Genomic DNA, 22,273 nt, shown 5'->3' with positions numbered 1-22,273 from the left:
GTGGGCACAACAGAGCGTAGCTGACAGACTCAGAGCGGAGAGGGAGCAAGGAGGAGCAGTACATGAAAACAAACACGTTTTTTGAACATTAGCGATTGTGAACGTACTTTAGTAGGCACATAAATTAAATATATGAACCCATAAAAGGGCATAAAATGACCTCTGTAAGAGTCCAATGGACGCTTATTTATTCAAACCTTTTACATCAACAAGTTAAGATAACTATGTTTTAAAATTTGAATGCTGAAGCCAAAGGATGCAACAATAAAAGCAACATGTAAAGAGTGTACCTGGAGTTGTGGTCGATGGAGGGCCGGGGTGCTGGAGGTGGCACTGAGGGGATTCTCTATTTCCTGGTCCAGCAGGTCCGGCTTTATCAGCTGCAACACCATCGAGTCAAGAGGAGACATGCTCTCCCTGAATGAAGAGACGAATCAGAGAAAAATGGGTGAGGACATCCCTGAGCTCAGAAATGTAGCTTCTAACATGTTATTTATGACACAATCTTTTTTCATTTTCATCTGTAAACAACTATCCACCAGGAAGTTATCCATGTTAAGGAGGGTGTTCAGACTTTTTCCCCTTGGGCACTGACTTATGCAAAAGGTGGCATGACGTATAAACTGTATGTATCACTCCTCTTTTTTTTCTGCTTTTTTTCACTTTCACATCTTTAAAGGGCTCTAAAACAGGTTCTAAGACTTATAGATTGTTTTTTTTGTAACTATAGGACTGCTGGATTTATGTCCAATGAGTTATTTAATGCAGAGAAAAATGTTTGAAAAAAGCTTTGCCTTTATTCAGGCGGCCGTCTGTTTTGAAAAGCTCTCTCTCTTCTTTGGAAATAATTGGGGATGCTGACGCTCAGAAAAAAAATCATAGGTGGACACAGGGCCTTAATCTTTGAACGGCTAGAATCTTGCAAAAACAACCATGAATGCTTATCAACCCTGGAAAAAAATGGAAATCAAATGAACCAATACCTTGTTTTCACCAGCAGAGGTCAGCAAATACAAATTTGGGGACCAGGGTCTGATTATTTTTGTTTCCCACATCACTACTGTTGGGAAAGAACCTCATGAGTTGGTGTGACCTCTGTATCAATCTACTTCCTGTGATACCAGTGACACTTTATTCGGACCAGAGTTATTCACTTATTAAGGGCCAGAGTTATTTTTGCTTCATCCCATGCTCATCAATGTGTTCTTGTGACACATGCTGTACAAGACAAGAAAAGTATGAATGTTGTTCCTCTTTCACTGATTACGGTAAAAGAACAAACAGCACTTCTGAAATATGTTGATTTTTTTATTATCACTAATATATTATTGTTATTTTATTTTTGAGATGTGAATGTGTATGCTTGAACAATGGTGATAATGAAGCCATATGTGATTGTGTGTGCGTGTCTGTGTGTATGTGTGTGTAAATGAAGAAAACATACTGCAAATGAGTTGTCGCTCATTTAGAATGCTAATATTGGTGAAACTGACTTTGCACAGTGCATTATATTACAGTTGAGTTTTATTTTGTACATCATTTTGAAATAAATATGTAATGTCAAAATGTCTGAATCGTCATTTGTTTAATCTGAACTTTTAGCATTATTCTTTTTTTTTGTTTTGTTTTATTTAACTCTCAAATTAATTTCCATTGGGGGAATATCGCAAAATGTACAAAATGGCCCTTAACCTTGACAAGAAGTCAAAAAACGAAGGCTTGTTTTACATTTCATTGGCAAGGAAATGTTAATAGGTAAGATACGTAAGAATCCAAGTTGATTAAATAGGCATGGACTGTTTACCCATCTGGATGTTTTGCCTTTCATGCAAACTTCCTTGATTTCCAATTTGCATATTCGTGTGTAACAAGACAAATTATCCAGTAAATAGGGTAGTTGGTAATGCTCACGGGTAAACTGGAAATACAGAGGGAGAGGGAACGTCTACAAAGTGACTGATGTGTATCCCTCTTGATCGTCTTTTTATTAAAATTATTTTCACCTTGACTCTTTGCCGGCCTCCGAAGCTATGAATGGGAGTCAGTACATCTGGATCCTAAATGGTGAGTCAGAGTGTTTTAAACTAAGCCCACTATTGGTAAGTTTGTGTTAATTTAAACAGTGCACTTAATTATTATATTTCATTAAGGCAAGGTAGGCTTATTGATAAAGCACATTTTAACAGCAAGGAAATTCAAAGTGCTTCACACAAGACGTCAAAAAGCGTCATGACAGAGGAAAGAAAAGAAACATTAAAATAGAAAATGTAAAAATCACTGAAATACTGTATGTTAAAATAAAATCTGAATCATTAAACTAAAATTAATTGAAATAAATAAAATAAGATTTAAAAAATAACAAGTGTAAAAGTTACAGTGCAGAGTTTCAATTGAAATTTAATGAAAGGCAGTAAGAGTTTTCAACCTTGATTCAAAGGAGCTAAGAGTTTCAGTTGACCTGCAGGTTTCTGGGAGTTTTTTTCCAGATATAAGGAGCGTAGAAGCTGAACACTGCTTCTCAGTGTTTGGTTCTGACTCTGGGGACAGAGAGCAGACCTGTCCCAGACGACCCGAGCGGTCTGGATGGTTCACAGTTAATCAGAAGGTCATTGATGTATTTTTGGCCCTAAACCATTCAGCGCATTATAAACCAGCAGCAGGATTTTAAAGTCGATTCTCTGACAGACTGGGAGCCGGTGTAAAGACCTCCAGAACTGGACTAATGTGATCCTTTTTGTTGGTCTTGTCTAAGTCTAAATCTCTAACTCGGTTGTCGAATCGCCTTACAGGCATTTCCCTCATGATGACATCGGGAGCACTGGCAGGTAAACTTTTTGTCTTTAAACTCACTTCATTGATGTTCAAAATACTGATCCATTTCACTCTACTGTATAGACATCAAGGATTGTGTTTACTGTATCTTTTATGTATATTTTTGGAAAGCTTTGTGCTGAAGACTTATTTGTTGTTTCTTTTGACTGGTGAATATTTGTTTACTCAACTAGGTGTTCTTATGCAAAATGTGGCTCTGAGTCAAACGGCAGACCAGTCTTCATCGCACCCTGATGGTCCTGCCAGAAATGCTGTTGATGGAAACCGAGACCCAAATTTTGCTAAAGGATCCTGCTCACATACCCACCAAGAGTCCAATCCCTGGTGGAGGGTGGACCTGCAGAATGTGTACACAGTTACTGCTGTGATGATAACCAACAGAAATGAATTTGAAAACAGGCTAGACGGTGCTGAAATCTGGATTGGAAACTCATTGGAGGACAATGGTGCCAAAAAATCCAGGTGCTTGACGCAAACTTCTATATTACATCCCCCATTGGGACAAGGAAAAGCTTTTGCCTACCTCACTTTGTGTTTTCTTTTCTGATCCTTTTCTCAAACTCAGGTGTGCAATCATCTCCCACATTCCCAAAGGACGCACTTTCTACTTCCCATGTAGCTCTACAGAGGGACGCTACGTCACAGTTTTTCTTCCAGGAACAAAGAAGATTCTTACTCTCTGCGAGGTTGAAGTTTTCCCTTCAGATTATGCTGATGGTACGTACATATGATTCAAACAAGTTTTGGAGTGCAAGAACTCTTCAGTCTAGGGCCAATAATATTAAAATCAGTCAATAACAGAGAACATTTTTCTAAATAATGGTAAACCCTACGAGGGAGGATTAGGGCCATGTGAAAAAATTATGATTTTTTTAAATTTCGAGATTAAACTCCTGAAATTTACAAAAATAAAGTAGTAAATTTACGTGAATTTACGTGAATAAAGTAGTAAATTTACGAGAATAAAGTCCTAAATTTACAAGAATAAAGTCCCAAATTTACGAGAATAAAGTTGTAAATTTACAAGAATAAAGTCCTAAATTTAACATGGCCCTAATCCTCCGTCGTAAATCCCACTGTTTTTAAGGTTGAATAAGTTTGAGAGTTGTTATTTACCCGAGTTGACGAAAATCAACCTGTATGGGCCTAGTGTTTTTGGTTCACATTTTTTCAGTCTTGAGACTTCTGCTTTTGGGCCAATGAGACCTGTGACAGGATCCAGGAGGCATTCTGCCTCACAAATTGTCTATCATCAGTCCCATTCTCTTGAACTTTGAATCTCAGTGACGCCTTGGTGACATTTCATCAAATTTGGCTAATTTGTGGATTTCAACTCAAAGATTGAGTCTGATAAGACTGAGTTTGTGAATACGTCTGAGATCAATGTCACTGTGAACTCTCATGACACATTTTTGAGAATAAACCAATCATTTATGAGCAATTTATTTTGTTTTTTGTTTTTTTTTTACGTTTTTTAAGTCCACCTGCCCGTCCATCCAATTAGTGATTGCCTGTTGCAATTAGCACTTGTTTAAACTTGTATGCACTTGATGAATCATTGTAAAGAAGGATGTCTGTCTTTTTTTGTTTCAAGGAAATCATGTACCCAATCTGGCTCTAAGAGGCAAAGCATTCCAGTCCTCAACACTTGCTAATGGCTCTGCGTCCAAGGCTATCGATGGGCGACGCGATTCCACGTACTATGAAGGGTTTTGTACCCACACCTTGGAAGAGACAAACCCATGGTGGAGGTTGGACCTGCGAGAAACACACGCTGTCACATCTGTCAAAGTAACCAATAGAGGAGACTGCTGCGCTCAGAGGCTGGATGGAGCCGAGATCCGAATCGGGAACTCGGCAGAGAACAACGGAAATGACAACCCCAAGTAAAAACCATAATAAGGGAGCATTCAGCATCAAATTCATTTTTTAATCACTATCAGACTAATATATTCTTTTATCTGGCATATATAACTTTCTTTGTGCATAGCCAGAAACCAAAATAGAAGCTGCTCTATCACTAATCGCCCAGCAAGGCGTATTATTCAGGAGAACTTGTAAAAGCTATTTCTCTCCAGCGATTATGTTAAACATTCTTCAGTGCTCATGGGAAAAGTTAAGACAGGAATGAACTCCCTCAAAGGGAGTTATAATGTTGTCAACTTCGCAAAATTCAACCAATCCCTGCAAACTTTACATGACTTTGAAGTCTTAACCAAACGCCAGGATTCATTCCTTAGCAGCCTGTTTAAGTTTGTTGTCACCGGCGTTTGCCGCACTGAAGAAGGTTGCACCAGTGCTACTTTCTGTTTCAAGCGTTTGTGTTTTTCTTCATCTCATATAGCTTTGAATGACGGCATTTCCATCATGGGATTCTGAAAATGGACATTTGCAGTGTGTCCAAAATGCAGCATATTCATTGGCTGGTACTTTTTGAGATGAGCTGTAACTCTCCTGGAGTTTCTTTGAGCCATTCATGACTCTGATGTTGTGTTTGAATGAAAAGTTTGTAAGTTGACCAAAACCTACTGACTTTTGACTCTTTTCCACTGTCAGGTGTGCTTCCATCTCCCACATCGGGGCGGGTAAAACGGTCACATTTTACTGCGAGGGAGGCAGCGTGATGGGTCGCTTTGTCAACGTCATTATCCCTGGACCGAAGAAGGCTCTCACTCTGTGTGAAGTGGAGGTGTATGCAGGTACAACTGTCACTGACTTTGCCTTGTTTTTTTTGGTTTGTTTCAAAAATTCCGATAATAGTTCATTCCTCTTGACTTTTCTCACTTTAGTGGACCCTCTCGCAAACGTGGCCCCAAACGGACAAGCAACGCAGTCATCCCTTTACGCGAACAATGTACATGCAGTCAATGTTATAAATGGGGATATGACTGGATTATGTTCACATACTGCAAACCAGTCCTCTCCTTGGTGGAAATTGGACTTGTTAGCTGTGCACAGGGTTCGTGCTGTTACTATCTTCAACAGGCCAGACTGTTGTCCTAAAAGGCTCATTGGGGCAGAGATCCTGATTGGGAACTCTCCGTCAACCGAGGTCACCCAAAACCCCAGGTAAGTCAGACTTATCTCTTAAAGAAATCATTCTTCAGCTTCAGTCTAGCAGCACGATAGAACTATCATTCCTTAAATTCCGCTCAAGCAGCCATTAGAAAGCCTTAGCAGCACCACTGGTGATGGAAATTCTTAGTTTTGTATATAATTTGAGAAATATTTCCATCATCCTCCATTAGATGTGGTACTATCTCATCGGTTGAAGGTACATTAACACACACCTTCCATTGTGGAGACATGGAAGGTCGCTACGTGGTTGTGATCTTACCGGGACAGAAAAGGATTTTGTCACTCTGTGAAGTGGAAGTGTATGCTTCTTTGGCAGGTATGTTGCTTCCCCTTTTTGTCCATAATATAAAAAAAGACCTGATTATTTGAAGACTCAATATGTAGATTCCTCTCAATCAATAACAAACGATGACTTTGAGGCTAGCTGGGGATCATTGGAGTTCTCTCTCGCTACCTTCTGATTGTGAAAGAAGTTAACTGAGAGTAAGCTAGCACAGCAGTGAATAAACACACACATAGGTGAACATGGCGGTTCAGCATATTATTTTTTATATCCCGCCTCTGACATGGCATATAGCCAATTCATTGTTTTGGGGTGGCCAATCAAATTTCTAGTGGGGGCCCATGCCACCCCTTTGGACACGCCCCTGGCAAAGAGACAAGATGTGTTCTATCCAAAAAGGGTCGGCCAGATACACAAATTAAAGGTTATTTTCAATGGCTTCAGGGTTCATTGCATCAGACAAAATGTTAGTGTTAGAGCATTTCAGGGACATTTTGGATCCAATCCCGAATTTTGGCTGTCAGTTGTCAGCATTTCATCATTGACTAAAACTTCCCGAGGAAATTAATCATCAAAACAAGCCTGTTTTAAAATGTATTTCAAGTATGTTTTTGGCCAGCAGACACCGCTCCTCCTCCTCCTGCGACTGAGAGCATGCTGTTGAACGGCAGGAATGTGACGGTGGTGGGTGAGCGGCTTTGCTGGTCCGATGCTCTCCTCTACTGCAGACGTCATCACTGGGACCTGCTGAGCATTCTCAGCCGAGAGGAGCAGAGCGAGGTGGAGCAGCTGCTGAGCCGAGGTTCTTTCCTGCTCACAGATCATGTCTGGCTGGGGTTGCGCAGGTACGGCGGTTCATGATAACAGTTTAGGGGAAACAGTTGGTGCTCTTGTTCCGGGCGGCTGTATAAAATGTGACCCTTGGATTTTCATCTTCAAAATTTCAAGTGTTTAAATCTTATAATTTAAAATGTTTTTGAAGTATTACCATCTGCATAGGTCCCTTTTTTTAAATATTTGTTCGTTTATAGTACTCTGATATAATGTAAAGGTCACATATTGTGGCTTCATGACATCACAAAGGGCAGTAACCCCTCCCCCAGGTGGGTGACACTCCCACAGCTCGGCGTTTGTTCTGCCCTCTGAGTCCGCCTTCTCACCGTAAACAACTGGGCATGGAGTGGGAGAGGCCAAGACAATCGAGGCCTTACAGAGAGGGGGCGTGGTCAAACACTGTTTTATTTATTTATTTAAAAATAGGGACAGTGCACATTAATGAACATTAACATGTAAATACTGTATACCCGGTTGTAGCCATGGACTTAATTCCACCTGTAGTCCCTTGGCAGGTTGGTGGTACAGGTGGTAGGCTTTGGGATTTGTTTCAAAACAAACCTGGATAAAGTGCTCATTTGCATTTAAAGCTACAGACACTGAAACAACCTGTTCTGAGAAACTTCACAGGCATGTTTTTTGAGACCTCTGAGACTTATTTAAACTGGTCGGAAAAGGAGGAGAATATGTGACCTTTAAGTTTGCAACAACACAGTCTATTATTCTAAGTGCAGAAACGTTTGCATGGAAGAAACCTTTCAACACAAAGATTGGAGGTTGAAAGAGATAGGAAGAAGCACTTTTGACTGAAGTCTATGGTCCTGATGAAGACTCAAATGGCAGATTCCTGCTCTCTCCCTCAACCAAATCAGAGGGCTTAATCCATTTAAATGTTGCTGATGAATTCTGTTTACTCAAAAGACACAGGTCGTCCAGTCAAATGTAGCGTGTCCTTTGTTTTTGTGCCATATTTGCATGGACGTGCTTCGATGCATTGAAAACAGCTCTCAGTGAAGCCACACCCTAAAAAATCTTTTAAAAAAATAACCTTAGAAACAAACTGAAATCTATTTGTCGCTAACATAAAATTACAAGCCACAGTTTTCCTTTTTTTTTTTCAGCACATTTTCTTGTTAGACCTTCTGAAATGCCAGGATGTGTTGGAGACTGAACAAAGCATAAGGGACCTTAACATGCCAGCACCTTTAATGTGTAAACCTGTTCATTTGATTGGGCAGACAGATAATGGGGGACAGCTGGTTCTGGATGTCCGGTGAAGCCATGGATTTTACCAAATGGCAGTACGATTCTGCCCCCCAACGTGTGAGTCACGCCTGTGGAGCTGTAGCCAGAGGAGACAGCTTCCTGTGGAAAGACAGGCCGTGTGAGGAGCACCTCAACTTTATCTGCCATTCAGGTGAGGGTATCACCTCACACCTTAAATATCTGCACATTCTGTGTTCCAACAGAATATATAAAACGTTCCTGTTTTTGTGCCTCAGGTGGCGAGGATGGAGCACATAGAGTGTATTTCTACAGCAGCCGCCAAGACCCACATACCTAGTACTTTAGGGTTCTATTACAACCTACTGCGCAGTAACAGGCTTAAACTAATTATAGGAGAGATCTTCTCACATTCAGCATATTGAATATATTTTAAATGTTTATAATCAAGTCAAAACTTCACCTTAAGACATGTCAAATAAGTAGGAGAGAATCAAAAATGAGAATAAAATGCTAAATATCAGAGAAGAATTGATCCCAAATGATTTGAGCCTGAACCTGGAAATAAAACTTAACCTTCAACTTTTTCTCAACATTTTAACTTTTTATAATTTGTTATAAAAGAAAATCTTCTCCCTTCTACATTTTTTAATTTCCCCCCCTGGACAAATACAGTTTTTTTTAATTGAATTGCATTTATTTCCCTCATGTCCCTCAGTGTGTTTTTAAGTCAAAGAAAGGCTCTTAAACTCCCTACACCACTTTTAATCTGCTGTTTGAATAACATTTCAGTATACTTTGTCCACAAATCTCAACCGTTTTGTATTTGACAAAAGCGCAGCATCATTAATACTCTTCAGAAGCAATGTGTGGGTCACAAACAGTGGACTGTAAATATTAATGGATGAAGTCTGAGTGATGTCAGCCATCTGTTTCTGCCGGCTGGAAATCCTGTCTCAGTCTAACTTTCAGTCAACCTGTTGACAGGTTGAGAGCTGAAGCTGAGGTGGGTTTTAAGCCTCTTGACAAACCGTTAAACCACGCCCACCTGTCAATCATGTCAGCTCCACGCCTAACTATGGATAACACGTCTCGTTTTCAAGATCAAAATGGAGCAGTTATTTAAAAAATAACCCCCTGTACTGTGTGTGCCAGTAATGACAATCCCTAATCAGACCTGTTTCTTTTTTTTATATTTTTTTATTTCTGCTGCAAAAATGGCTTTTTTGCCTGTTGTGTGTATGTGACTTCCTGGAGTCAGCCTCAAGCGGACACTCGAGCACCTGCAGGATTTTGCACTTCAGCATTGGCTTTATTTTTCTGGAGGTTGCCGGTTGGTGGTTCACTGTGATCTCATAAAAGCATCCGTCCTTTATAGCTTTTTTTTTACTGTTTCTGCATTTTTCATGTGTTGGACCAAATATAATATCACTCTTTACATTGTTTCCATTTAAACTGAGTTCAGATCCTATTTGAAAACCATTGCAAACTCATTATTTATACTCACTACATTATGTATTATATATATACATAAATGAATAGACTATACTTAAGTGTGAAATTTGACATCATAATATATACTGTGATAAGTTTAACTTTCACTTCAGCTGGTGTATAATGTGTGAGATGTCTCGTAGTTTAGAAATTCAGATTTGATTTAAGGATATCAATATTCATCACATCACTATAGTTCATTTTGCTTTGAAATAAATAGACGATGTAACAGTTCTGTACATCCTGTTGTTAGCCTTTAGAATAAATCTATTTATACATAAAGTGCTTGTGGGTCTTAAGATGTTAAAATATGAAGGAAGTGTCTTTGGAGGCTGTGTAAGTGAAGCTCTGTTATTTAGCCTGCCGTCGCTAGTGGAGCAGAAGAGGGATCAAATAAAGAATTTATCAACCAGTTCTGGCCTCAGGAGTGTCAGTGATTCTGATTTACCTGCCAACACCTGACACACCCAGAGACAGGGCTGGACGGGGATTTACCTTGTTCTTCTTGTCATACATGTACTGGTTCTTTATGATGTGTGTGGGTGTGTCTGTGTTTGTGTGTGCACTTTTTACAGCATTGTCCCAAGAGAAGAAGAGATTGGGTTTTTTTTTTTGGAAACATCATTTAAAATCTCAAAAAACAAATTGAAACTGAATTACACAAAGAAGAAAACAACACACTTTAAAACTGCAGTAACTATGTACACATGATGTTTCCAGGGGGCAGGCAAACTGCTTGGGGCCCCAGACCAGTAAGGGGGGCCCCTGAGGGCTAACAAACTTTAAACCAAAGCAGTGGCCCAAAATGTTCAAATTTTGCAATGACAGTAGGAGACCTCCCTAAGGGGCCCCACCTGACAGCACTCACTCTCGTTGCAGTGAAAACCAAAGTTTGTCAATGAAAGTTAAAAAAGGAAGGGGGAAACTAATGAATGACTTCCCAATATGGTGAAAGGGGCGTGACATTTCCGAGAACCGTGCTGAGCAACTGACCAATTACAGCAGAGCCGACAGGCCGACCAATCAGAGCAGACTTGGCCCACGTCTTGCAGTGTGGGCACAACAGAGCGTAGCTGACAGACTCAGAGCGGAGAGGGAGCAAGGAGGAGCAGTACATGAAAACAAACACGTTTTTTGAACATTAGCGATTGTGAACGTACTTTAGTAGGCACATAAATTAAATATATGAACCCATAAAAGGGCATAAAATGACCTCTTTAAGAGTCCAATGGACGCTTATTTATTCAAACCTTTTACATCAACAAGTTAAGATAACTATGTTTTAAAATTTGAATGCTGAAGCCAAAGGATGCAACAATAAAAGCAACATGTAAAGAGTGTACCTGGAGTTGTGGTCGATGGAGGGCCGGGGTGCTGGAGGTGGCACTGAGGGGATTCTCTATTTCCTGGTCCAGCAGGTCCGGCTTTATCAGCTGCAACACCATCGAGTCAAGAGGAGACATGCTCTAAAACAGGTTCTAAGACTTATAGATTGTTTTTTTTGGAACTATAGGACTGCTGGATTTATGTCCAATGAGTTATTTAATGCAGAGAAAAATGTTTGAAAAAAGCTTTGCCTTTATTCAGGCGGCCGTCTGTTTTGAAAAGCTCTCTCTCTTCTTTGGAAATAATTGGGGATGCTGACGCTCAGAAAAAAAAATCATAGGTGGACACAGGGCCTTAATCTTTGAACGGCTAGAATCTTGCAAAAACAACCATGAATGCTTATCAACCCTGGAAAAAAATGGAAATCAAATGAACCAATACCTTGTTTTCACCAGCAGAGGTCAGCAAATACAAATTTGGGGACCAGGGTCTGATTATTTTTGTTTCCCACATCACTACTGTTGGGAAAGAACCTCATGAGTTGGTGTGACCTCTGTATCAATCTACTTCCTGTGATACCAGTGACACTTTATTCGGACCAGAGTTATTCACTTATTAAGGACCAGAGTTATTTTTGCTTCATCCCATGCTCATCAATGTGTTCTTGTGACACATGCTGTACAAGACAAGAAAAGTATGAATGTTGTTCCTCTTTCACTGATTACGGTAAAAGAACAAACAGCACTTCTGAAATATGTTGATTTTGTTATTATCACGAATATATTATTGTTATTTTATTTTTGAGATGTGTATGTGTATGCTTGAACAATGGTGATAATGAAGCCATATGTGATTGTGTGTGCGTGTGTGTGTGTGTGTGTGTGTGTGTGCGTGTGCGTGTGCGTGTGTGTAAATGAAGAAAACATACTGCAAATGAGTTGTCGCTCATTTAGAATGCTAATATTGGTGAAACTGACTTTGCACAGTGCATTATATTACAGTTGAGTTTTATTTTGTACATCATTTTGAAATAAATATGTAATGTCAAAATGTCTGAATCGTCATTTGTTTAATCTGAACTTTTAGCATTATTCTTTTTTTTTGTTTTGTTTTATTTAACTCTCAAATTAATTTCCATTGGGGGAATATCACGAAATATATTAAACATTGACAAATAATTTTACAGAAGACAGTTAATGCAAATAATCAGAAAAAACATTAAAGTGACTAATGGAGGGGATGAACTTTACCCTATTATTGGTGAAAAATACTGGGGTTAGTGTTGCTTTTTGTTTTTGAGTTTCAGCCCCTTTATGCCTCTATTTGTTTCTTTGTATGACAATATTGTGGCATCATGTAAACTCTTGGAAGTATTCAGCGTTGTTTGTATGGCCCTTACGTATGAAGTCAAAAAACGAAGGCTTGTTTTAGGAAATGTTAAGTCAATTTGTTTGGAGATGAAATCATTGTTTCAAGGAATACTTAAGAATCCAAGTTGGTTAAATAGGCATGGGCTGTTTACCCATCTGGATGTTTTGCCTTTCATGCAAACTTCCTTCCAATTTGCATATTCTTGTTTAACAAGACAAATTATCCAGTAAATAGGGTAGTTGGTAATGCTCACGGGTAAACTGGAAATACAGAGGGAGAGGGAACGTCTACAAAGTGACTGATGTGTATCCCTCTTGATCGTTTTTTTATTAAAATTATTTTCACCTTGACTCTTTGCCGGCCTCCGAAGCTATGAATGGGAGTCAGTACATCTGGATCCTAAATGGTGAGTCAGAGTGTTTTAAACTAAGCCCACTATTGGTAAGTTTGTGTTAATTTAAACAGTGCACTTAATTATTATATTTCATTAAGGCAAGGTAGGCTTATTGATAAAGCACATTTCAACAGCAAGGAAATTCAAAGTGCTTCACACAAGACGTCAAAAAGCATCATGACAGAGGAAAGAAAAGAAACATTAAAATAGAAAATGTAAAAATCACTGAAATACTGTATGTTAAAATAAAATCTGAATCATTAAACTAAAATTAATTGAAATAAGTAAAATAAGAATAAAAAATATAATAAGTGTAAAAGTTACAGTGCAGAGTTTCAATTGGAATCGTTTAATGAAAGGCAGTAAGAGTTTTCAACCTTGATTCAAAGGAGCTAAGAGTTTCAGTTGACCTGCAGGTTTCTGGGAGTTTTTTCCAGATATAAGGAGCGTAGAAGCTGAACACTGCTTCTCAGTGTTTGGTTCTGACTCTGGGAACAGAGAGCAGACCTGTCCCAGACGACCCGAGCGGTCTGGATGGTTCACAGTTAATCAGAAGGTCACTGATGTATTTTTGGCCCTAAACCATTCAGCGCATTATAAACCAGCAGCAGGATTTTAAAGTCGATTCTCTGACAGACTGGGAGCCGGTGTAAAGACCTCCAGAACTGGACTGATGTGATCTTTTTTGTTGGTCTTTTCTAAGTCTAAATCTCTAACTCGGTTGTCGAATCGCCTTACAGGCATTTCCCTCATGATGACATCGGGAGCACTGGCAGGTAAACTTTTTGTCTTTAAACTCATTTCATTGATGTTCAAAATACTGATCCATTTCACTCTACTGTATAGACATCAAGGATTGTGTTTACTGTATCTTTTATGTACATTTTTGGAAAGCTTTGTGCTGAAGACTTAATTATTTGTTGTTTCTTTTGACTGGTGAATATTTGTTTACTCAACTAGGTGTTCTTGTGCAAAATGTGGCTCTGAGTCGAACTGCAGACCAGTCTTCATCGCACCCTGATGGTCCTGCCAGAAATGCTGTTGATGGAAACCGAGACCCAAATTTTGCTAAAGGATCCTGCTCACTTACCCACCAAGAGTCCAATCCCTGGTGGAGGGTGGACCTGCAGAATGTGTACACAGTTACTGCTGTGATGATAACCAACAGAAATGAATTTGAAAACAGGCTAGACGGTGCTGAAATCTGGATTGGAAACTCATTGGAGGACAATGGTGCCAAAAAATCCAGGTGCTTGACGTAGACTTCTATATTACATCCCCCATTGGGACAAGGAAAAGCTTTTGCCTACCTCACTTTGTGTTTTCTTTTCTGATCCTTTTCTCAAATTCAGGTGTGCAATCATCTCCCACATTCCCAAAGGACGCACTTTCTACTTCCCATGTAACTCTACAGAGGGACGCTATGTCACAGTTTTTCTTCCAGGAACAGAGAAGATTCTTAGTCTCTGCGATGTCCAAGTTTTCCCTTTAGATTATGCTGATGGTACGTACATATGATTCTAAGAATATTAAAATCAGTCAGTAACAGACAACATTTTTCTAAATAATGGTAAACCCTATGAGGGAGGATTAGGGCCATGTGAAAAAATTATGATTTTTTTAAATTTCGAGATTAAACTCCTGAAATTTACAAAAATAAAGTCGTAAATTTACGGGAATAAAGTAGTAAATTTACGAGAATGAAGTTGTAAATTTACAAGAATAAAGTCCTAAATTTACATGTTTAATCTTGAAATAAAAAAAATAAAAACTTTTTAACATGGCCCTAATCCTCCATCGTAAATCCCACTGTTTTTAAGGTTGAATAAATTTGAGAGTTGTTATTTACCCGAGTTGACGAAAATCAACCTGTATGGGCCTAGTGTTTTTGGTTCACATTTTTTCAGTCTTGAGACTTCTGCTTTTGGGCCAATGAGACCTGTGACAGGATCCAGGAGGCATTCTGCCTCACAAATTGTCTATCATCAGTCCCATTCTCTTGAACTTTGAATCTCAGTGACACCTTGGTGACATTTCATCAAATTTGGCCAATTTGTGGATTTCAACTCAAAGATTGAGTCTGATAAGACTGAGTTTGTGAATACGTCTGAGATCAATGTCACTGTGAACTCTCATGACACATTTTTGAGAATAAACCAATCATTTATGAGCAATTTATTTTATTTTATTTTATTTTTTTACGTTTTTTAAGTCCACCTGCCCGTCCATCCAATTAGTGATTGCCTGTTGCAATTAGCACTTGTTTAAACTTGTATGCACTTGATGAATCATTGTAAAGAAGGATGTCTGTCTTTTTTTGTTTCAAGGAAATCATGTACCCAATCTGGCTCTAAGAGGCAAAGCATTCCAGTCCTCAACAAGTTTTACTGGTCCTGCGTCCAAGGCTATCGATGGGCGACGCGATTCCACGTACGATAAAGGGTTTTGTACCCACACCTTGGAAGAGACAAACCCATGGTGGAGGTTGGACCTACGAGAAACACACGCAGTCACATCTGTCAAAGTAACCAATAGAGGAGACTGCTGCGCTCAGAGGCTGGATGGAGCCGAGATCCGAATCGGGAACTCGGCAGAGAACAACGGAAATGACAACCCCAAGTAAAAACCATAATAAGGGAGCATTCAGCATCAATTTCATTTTTTAATCACTATCAGACTAATATATTCTTTTATCTAGCATATTTAACTTTCTTTGTGCATAGCCAGAAACCAAAATAGAAGCTGCTCTATCACTAATCGCCCAGCAAGGCGTATTATTCAGGAGAACTTGTAAAAGTTCAGATATTTCTCTCCAGCGATTATGTTAAACATTCTTCAGTGCTCATGGGAAAAGTTAAGACAGGAATGAACTCCCTCAAGGGGAGTTATAATGTTGTCAACTTCGCAAAATTCAACCAATCCCTGCAAACTTTACATGACTTTGAAGTCTTAACCAAACGCCAGGATTCATCCGCAAACTTGTAGAATCAACCACGTGCAGTCATGTTTGTCTTGAAACTCACTTCGTTGATGTTTTCATCCATTTCACTTGGTTACATCAAGGAAAAGGGTTTACTGTGTCTTTAATTCATATTTTTGGAAAGCTTGATGCTTCTTATTTATTCATTCATTTTGCTGTTATGCAGTTAGCCAGGCCATATCATATGGAACATGATAGCAATCTAGCGTAAGTATTGCTATGGCTAGGGTGATGGTCGAAACCTCCATATCAGGATACTTTAATTGAACTGTACCCACATGTATCGACTTACACTGGTCACACAAGGTGCCTTCCTTAGCAGCCCGTTTAAGTTTGTTGTCACCGGCGTTTGCCGCACTGAAGAAGGTTGCACCAGTGCTACTTTCTGTTCCAAGCGTTTGTGTTTTTCTTCATCTCATATAGCTTTGAATGACGGCATTTCCATCATGGGATTCTGAAAATGGACATTTGCAGTGTGTCCAAAATGCAGCTGGTACTTCATTGGCTGGTACTTTTTGAGATGAGCTGTAACTCTCCTGGAGTTTCTTTGAGCCATTCATGACTCTGATGTTGTGTTTGAATGAGAAGTTTGTAAGTTGACCAAAACCTACTGACTTTTGACTCCTTTCCACTGTCAGGTGTGCTTCCATCTCCCACATCGGGGCGGGTAAAACGGTCACATTTTACTGCGAGGGAGGCAGCGTGATGGGTCGCTTTGTCAACGTCATTATCCCTGGACCGAAGAAGACTCTCACTCTGTGTGAAGTGGAGGTGTATGCAAGTACAACTGTCACTGACTTTGCCTTGTTTTTTTTGGTTTGTTTCAAAAATTCCGATAATAGTTCATTCCTCTTGACTTTTCTCACTTTAGTGGACCCTCTCGCAAACGTGGCCCCAAACGGACAAGCAACGCAGTCATCCCTTTACGCGAACAATGTACATGCAGTCAATGTTATAAATGGGGATATGACTGGATTATGTTCACATACTGCAAACCAGTCCTCTCCTTGGTGGAAATTGGACTTGTTAGCTGTGCACAGGGTTCGTGCTGTTACTATCTTCAACAGGCCAGACTGTTGTCCTAAAAGGCTCATTGGGGCAGAGATCCTGATTGGGAACTCTTCGTCAACCGAGGTCACCCAAAACCCCAGGTAAGTCAGACTTATCTCTTAAAGAAATCATTCTTCAGCTTCAGTCTAGCAGCACGATAGAACTATCATTCCTTAAATTCCGCTCAAGCAGCCATTAGAAAGCCTTAGCAGCACCACTGGTGATGGAAATTCTTAGTTTTGTATATAATCTGAGAAATATTTCCATCATCTTCCTCCATTAGATGTGGTACTATCTCATCGGTTGAAGGTACATTAACACACACCTTCCATTGTGGAGACATGGAAGGTCGCTACGTGGTTGTGATCTTACCGGGACAGAAAAGGATTTTGTCACTCTGTGAAGTGGAAGTGTATGCTTCTTTGGCAGGTATGTTGCTTCCCCTTTTTGTCCATGATATAAAAAAAGACCTGATTATTTGAAGACTCAATATGTAGATTCCTCTCAATCAATACAACAATAACAAACGATGACTTCGAGGCTAGCTGGGGATCATTGGAGTTCTCTCTCGCTACCTTCTGATTGTGAAAGAAGTTAACTGAGAGTAAGCTAGCACAGCAGTGAATAAACACACACATAGGTGAACATGGCGGTTCAGCATATTATTTTTTATATCCCGCCTCTGACATGGCATATAGCCAATTCATTGTTTTGGGGTGGCCAATCAACTTTCTAGTGGGGGCCCATGCCACCCCTTTGGACACGCCCCTGGCAAAGAGACAAGATGTGTTCTATCCAAAAGGGGTTGGCCAGATACACAAAAAAAAGGTTATTTTCAATGGCTTCAGGGTTCATTGCATCAGACAAAATGTTAGTGTAAAAGCATTTCAGGGACATTTTGGATCCAATCCCAAATTTTGGCTGTCAGTTGTCAGCATTTCATCATTGACTAAAACTTCCCGAGGAAATTAATCATCAAAACAAGCCTGTTTTAAAATGTATTTCAAGTATGTTTTTGGCCAGCAGACACCGCTCCTCCTCCTCCTGCGACTGAGAGCATGCTGTTGAACGGCAGGAATGTGACGGTGGTGGGTGAGCGGCTTTGCTGGTCCGATGCTCTCCTCTACTGCAGACGTCATCACTGGGACCTGCTGAGCATTCTCAGCCGAGAGGAGCAGAGCGAGGTGGAGCAGCTGCTGAGCCGAGGTTCTTTCCTGCTCACAGATCATGTCTGGCTGGGGTTGCGCAGGTACGGCTGTCCATGGGGGCTGTATAAAATGTGACCCTTGGATTTTCATCTTCAAAATTTCAAGTGTTTAAATCTTATAATTTAAAATGTTTTTGAAGAATTACCATCTGTATAGGTCCCTTTTTTAAATATTTGTTTGTTTATAGTACTCTGATATAATGTAAAGGTCACATATTGTGGCTTCATGACATCACAAAGGGCAGTAACCCCTCCCCCAGGTGGGTGACACTCCCACAGCTCGGCGTTTGTTCTGCCCTCTGAGTCCGCCTTCTCACCGTAAACAACTGGGCATGGAGCGGGAGAGGCCAAGACAATCGAGGCCTTACAGAGAGGGGGCGTGGTCAAACACTGTTTTATTTATTTATTTCAAAATAGGGACAGTGCACATTAATGAACATTAACATGTAAATACTGTATACCCGGTTGTAGCCATGGACTTAATTCCACCTGTAGTCCCTTGGCAGGTTGGTGGTACAGGTGGTAGGCTTTGGGAGTTTCAAAACAAACCTGGATAAAGTGCTCATTTGCATTTAAAGCTACAGACACTGAAACAGCCTGTTCTGAGAAACTTCACAGGCATGTTTTTTGAGACCTCTGAGACTTATTTAAACTGGTCGGAAAAGGAGGAGAATATGTGACCTTTAAGTTTGCAACAACACAGTCTATTATTCTAAGTGCAGAAACGTTTGCATGGAAGAAACCTTTCAACACAAAGATTGGAGGTTGAAAGAGATAGGAAGAAGCACTTTTGACTGAAGTCTATGGTCCTGATGAAGACTCAAATGGCAGATTCCAGCTCTCTCCCTCAACCAAATCAGAGGGCTTAATCCATTTAAATGTTGCTGATGAATTCTGTTTACTCAAAAGACACAGGTCGTCCAGTCAAATGTAGCGTGTCCTTTGTTTTTGTGCCATATTTGCATGGACGTGCTTCGATGCATTGAAAACAGCTCTCAGTGAAGCCACACCCTAAAAAATCTTTAAAAAAAATAACCTTAGAAACAAACTGAAATCTATTTGTCGCTAACATAAAATTACAAGCCACAGTTTTCCTTTTTTTTTTTTTTTTTCATCACATTTTCTTGTTAGACCTTCTGAAATGCCAGGATGTGTTGGAGACTGAACAAAGCATAAGGGACCTTAACATGCCAGCACCTTTAATGTGTAAACCTGTTCATTTGATTGGGCAGACAGATAATGGGGGACAGCTGGTTCTGGATGTCCGGTGAAGCCATGGATTTTACCAAATGGCAGTACGATTCTGCCCCCCAACGTGTGAGTCACGCCTGTGGAGCTGTAGCCAGAGGAGACAGCTTCCTGTGGAAAGACAGGCCGTGTGAGGAGCACCTCAACTTTATCTGCCATTCAGGTGAGGGTATCACCTCACACCTTAAATATCTGCACATTCTGTGTTCCAACAGAATATATAAAACGTTCCTGTTTTTGTGCCTCAGGTGGCGAGGATGGAGCACATAGAGTGTATTTCTACAGCAGCCGCCAAGACCCACATACCTAGTACTTTAGGGTTCTATTAGAACCTACTGCGCAGTAACAGGCTTAAACTAATTATAGGAGAGATCTTCTCACATTCAGCATATTGAATATATTTTAAATGTTTATAATCAAGTCAAAACTTCACCTTAAGACATGTCAAATAAGTAGGAGAGAATCAAAAATGAGAATAAAATGCTAAATATCAGAGAAGAATTGATCCCAAATGATTTGAGCCTGAACCTGGAAATGAAACTTAACCTTCAACTTTTTCTCAACATTTTAACTTTTTATAATTTGTTATAAAAGAAAATCTTCTCCCTTCTACATTTTTTAATTTCCCCCCCTGGACAAATACAGTTTTTTTTAATTGAATTGCATTTATTTCCCTCATGTCCCTCAGTTTGTTTTTAAGTCAAAGAAAGGCTCTTAAACTCCCTACACCACTTTTAATCTGCTGTTTGAATAACATTTCAGTATACTTTGTCCACAAATCTCAACCGTTTGGATTTGACAAAAGCGCAGCATCATTAATACTCTTCAGAAGCAATGTGTGGGTCACAAACAGTGGACTGTAAATATTAATGGATGAAGTCTGAGTGATGTCAGCCATCTGTTTCTGCCGGCTGGAAATCCTGTCTCAGTCTAACTTTCAGTCAACCTGTTGACAGGTTGAGAGCTGAAGCTGAGGTGGGTTTTAAGCCTCTTGACAAACCGTTAAACCACGCCCACCTGTCAATCATGTCAGCTCCACGCCTAACTATGGATAACACGTCTCGTTTTCAAGATCAAAATGGAGCAGTTATTTAAAAAATAACCCCCTGTACTGTGTGTGCCAGTAATGACAATCCCTAATCAGACCTGTTTCTTTTTTTTATATTTTTTTATTTCTGCTGCAAAAATGGCTTTTTTGCCTGTTGTGTGTATGTGACTTCCTGGAGTCAGCCTCAAGCGGACACTCGAGCACCTGCAGGATTTTGCACTTCAGCATTGGCTTTATTTTTCTGGAGGTTGCCGGTTGGTGGTTCACTGTGATCTCATAAAAGCATCCGTCCTTTATAGCTTTTTTTTTACTGTTTCTGCATTTTTCATGTGTTGGACCAAATATAATATCACTCTTTACATTGTTTCCATTTAAACTGAGTTCAGATCCTATTTGAAAACCATTGCAAACTCATTATTTATACTCACTACATTATGTATTATATATATATACATAAATGAATAGACTATACTTTAGTGTGAAATTTGACATCATAATATATACTGTGATAAGTTTAACTTTCACTTCAGCTGGTGTATAATGTGTGAGATGTCTCGTAGTTTAGAAATTCAGATTTGATTTAAGGATATCAATATTCATCACATCACTATAGTTCATTTTGCTTTGAAATAAATAGACGATGTAACAGTTCTGTACATCCTGTTGTTAGCCTTTAGAATAAATCTATTGATACATAAAGTGCTTGTGGGTCTTAAGATGTTAAAATATGAAGGAAGTGTCTTTGGAGGCTGTGTAAGTGAAGCTCTGTTATTTAGCCTGCCGTCGCTAGTGGAGCAGAAGAGGGATCAAATAAAGAATTTATCAACCAGTTCTGGCCTCAGGAGTGTCAGTGATTCTGATTTACCTGCCAACACCTGACACACCCAGAGACAGGGCTGGACGGGGATTTACCTTGTTCTTCTTGTCATACATGTACTGGTTCTTTATGATGTGTGTGGGTGTGTCTGTGTTTGTGTGTGCACTTTTTACAGCATTGTCCCAAGAGAAGAAGAGATTGGGTTTTTTTTTTTTTTAAAACATCATTTAAAATCTCAAAAAACAAATTGAAACTGAATTACACAAAGAAGAAAACAACACACTTTAAAACTGCAGTAACTATATACACATGATGTTTCCAGGGGGCAGGCAAACTGCTTGGGGCCCCAGACCAGTAAGGGGGGCCCCTGAGGGCTAACAAACTTTAAACCAAAGCAGTGGCCCAAAATGTTCAAATTTTGCAATGACAGTAGCAGACCTCCCTAAGGGGCCCCATCTGACAGCACTCACTCTCGTTGCAGTGAAACCCAAAGTTTGTCAATGAAAGTTAAAAAAGGAAGGGGGAAACTAATGAATGACTTCCCAATATGGTGAAAGGGGCGTGACATTTCCGAGAACCGTGCTGAGCAACTGACCAATTACAGCAGAGCCGACAGGCCGACCAATCAGAGCAGACTTGGCCCACGTCTTGCAGTGTGGGCACAACAGAGCGTAGCTGACAGACTCAGAGCGGAGAGGGAGCAAGGAGGAGCAGTACATGAAAACAAACACGTTTTTTGAACATTAGCGATTGTGAACGTACTTTAGTAGGCACATAAATTAAATATATGAACCCATAAAAGGGCATAAAATGACCTCTTTAAGAGTCCAATGGACGCTTATTTATTCAAACCTTTTACATCAACAAGTTAAGATAACTATGTTTTAAAATTTGAATGCTGAAGCCAAAGGATGCAACAATAAAAGCAACATGTAAAGAGTGTACCTGGAGTTGTGGTCGATGGAGGGCCGGGGTGCTGGAGGTGGCACTGAGGGGATTCTCTATTTCCTGGTCCAGCAGGTCCGGCTTTATCAGCTGCAACACCATCGAGTCAAGAGGAGACATGCTCTCCCTGAATGAAGAGACG

The 22,273-nt window shown here is 39.9% G+C and overlaps 2 protein-coding genes and 1 long non-coding RNA gene across 3 annotated transcripts; all 3 read left to right on the top strand.

The window, feature by feature from the left end:
• Positions 1-2,030: 2,030 nt before the first annotated feature.
• Positions 2,031-10,377, top strand: LOC109978355 (uncharacterized). Its single transcript, XM_065950911.1, has 9 exons — positions 2,031-2,064; positions 3,301-3,549; positions 4,427-4,718; positions 5,389-5,531; positions 5,622-5,901; positions 6,081-6,226; positions 6,816-7,038; positions 8,266-8,444; positions 8,530-10,377. The coding sequence occupies exons 1-9, from the start codon at positions 2,031-2,033 to the stop codon at positions 8,589-8,591; spliced, it is 1,608 nt and encodes a 535-aa protein (XP_065806983.1). The 3' UTR covers positions 8,592-10,377.
• A 2,345-nt stretch (positions 10,378-12,722) lies between these two features.
• On the top strand, positions 12,723-15,449 carry LOC110005990 (uncharacterized). Its single transcript, XR_010665040.1, has 4 exons — positions 12,723-12,848; positions 13,577-13,612; positions 13,797-14,340; positions 15,164-15,449. It is a non-coding gene; the product is annotated as an uncharacterized lncRNA (long non-coding RNA).
• A 930-nt stretch (positions 15,450-16,379) lies between these two features.
• LOC136176981 (uncharacterized) lies at positions 16,380-21,377 on the top strand. The gene is made up of 5 exons (XM_065950689.1): positions 16,380-16,967; positions 17,150-17,295; positions 17,893-18,115; positions 19,306-19,484; positions 19,570-21,377. Exons 1-5 carry the CDS (start codon positions 16,522-16,524, stop codon positions 19,629-19,631), a joined length of 1,056 nt encoding a protein of 351 aa, XP_065806761.1. The 5' UTR covers positions 16,380-16,521; the 3' UTR covers positions 19,632-21,377.
• The last annotated feature ends 896 nt before the right edge of the window (positions 21,378-22,273 follow it).

This window comes from Labrus bergylta, chromosome 22 (genome assembly GCF_963930695.1).
Source record: "Labrus bergylta chromosome 22, fLabBer1.1, whole genome shotgun sequence".
Taxonomy (NCBI): domain Eukaryota; kingdom Metazoa; phylum Chordata; class Actinopteri; order Labriformes; family Labridae; genus Labrus; species Labrus bergylta.
The sequence above is the reverse complement of the archived record's forward strand: the minus strand, read 5'-3'. Positions and strand labels throughout refer to the sequence as shown.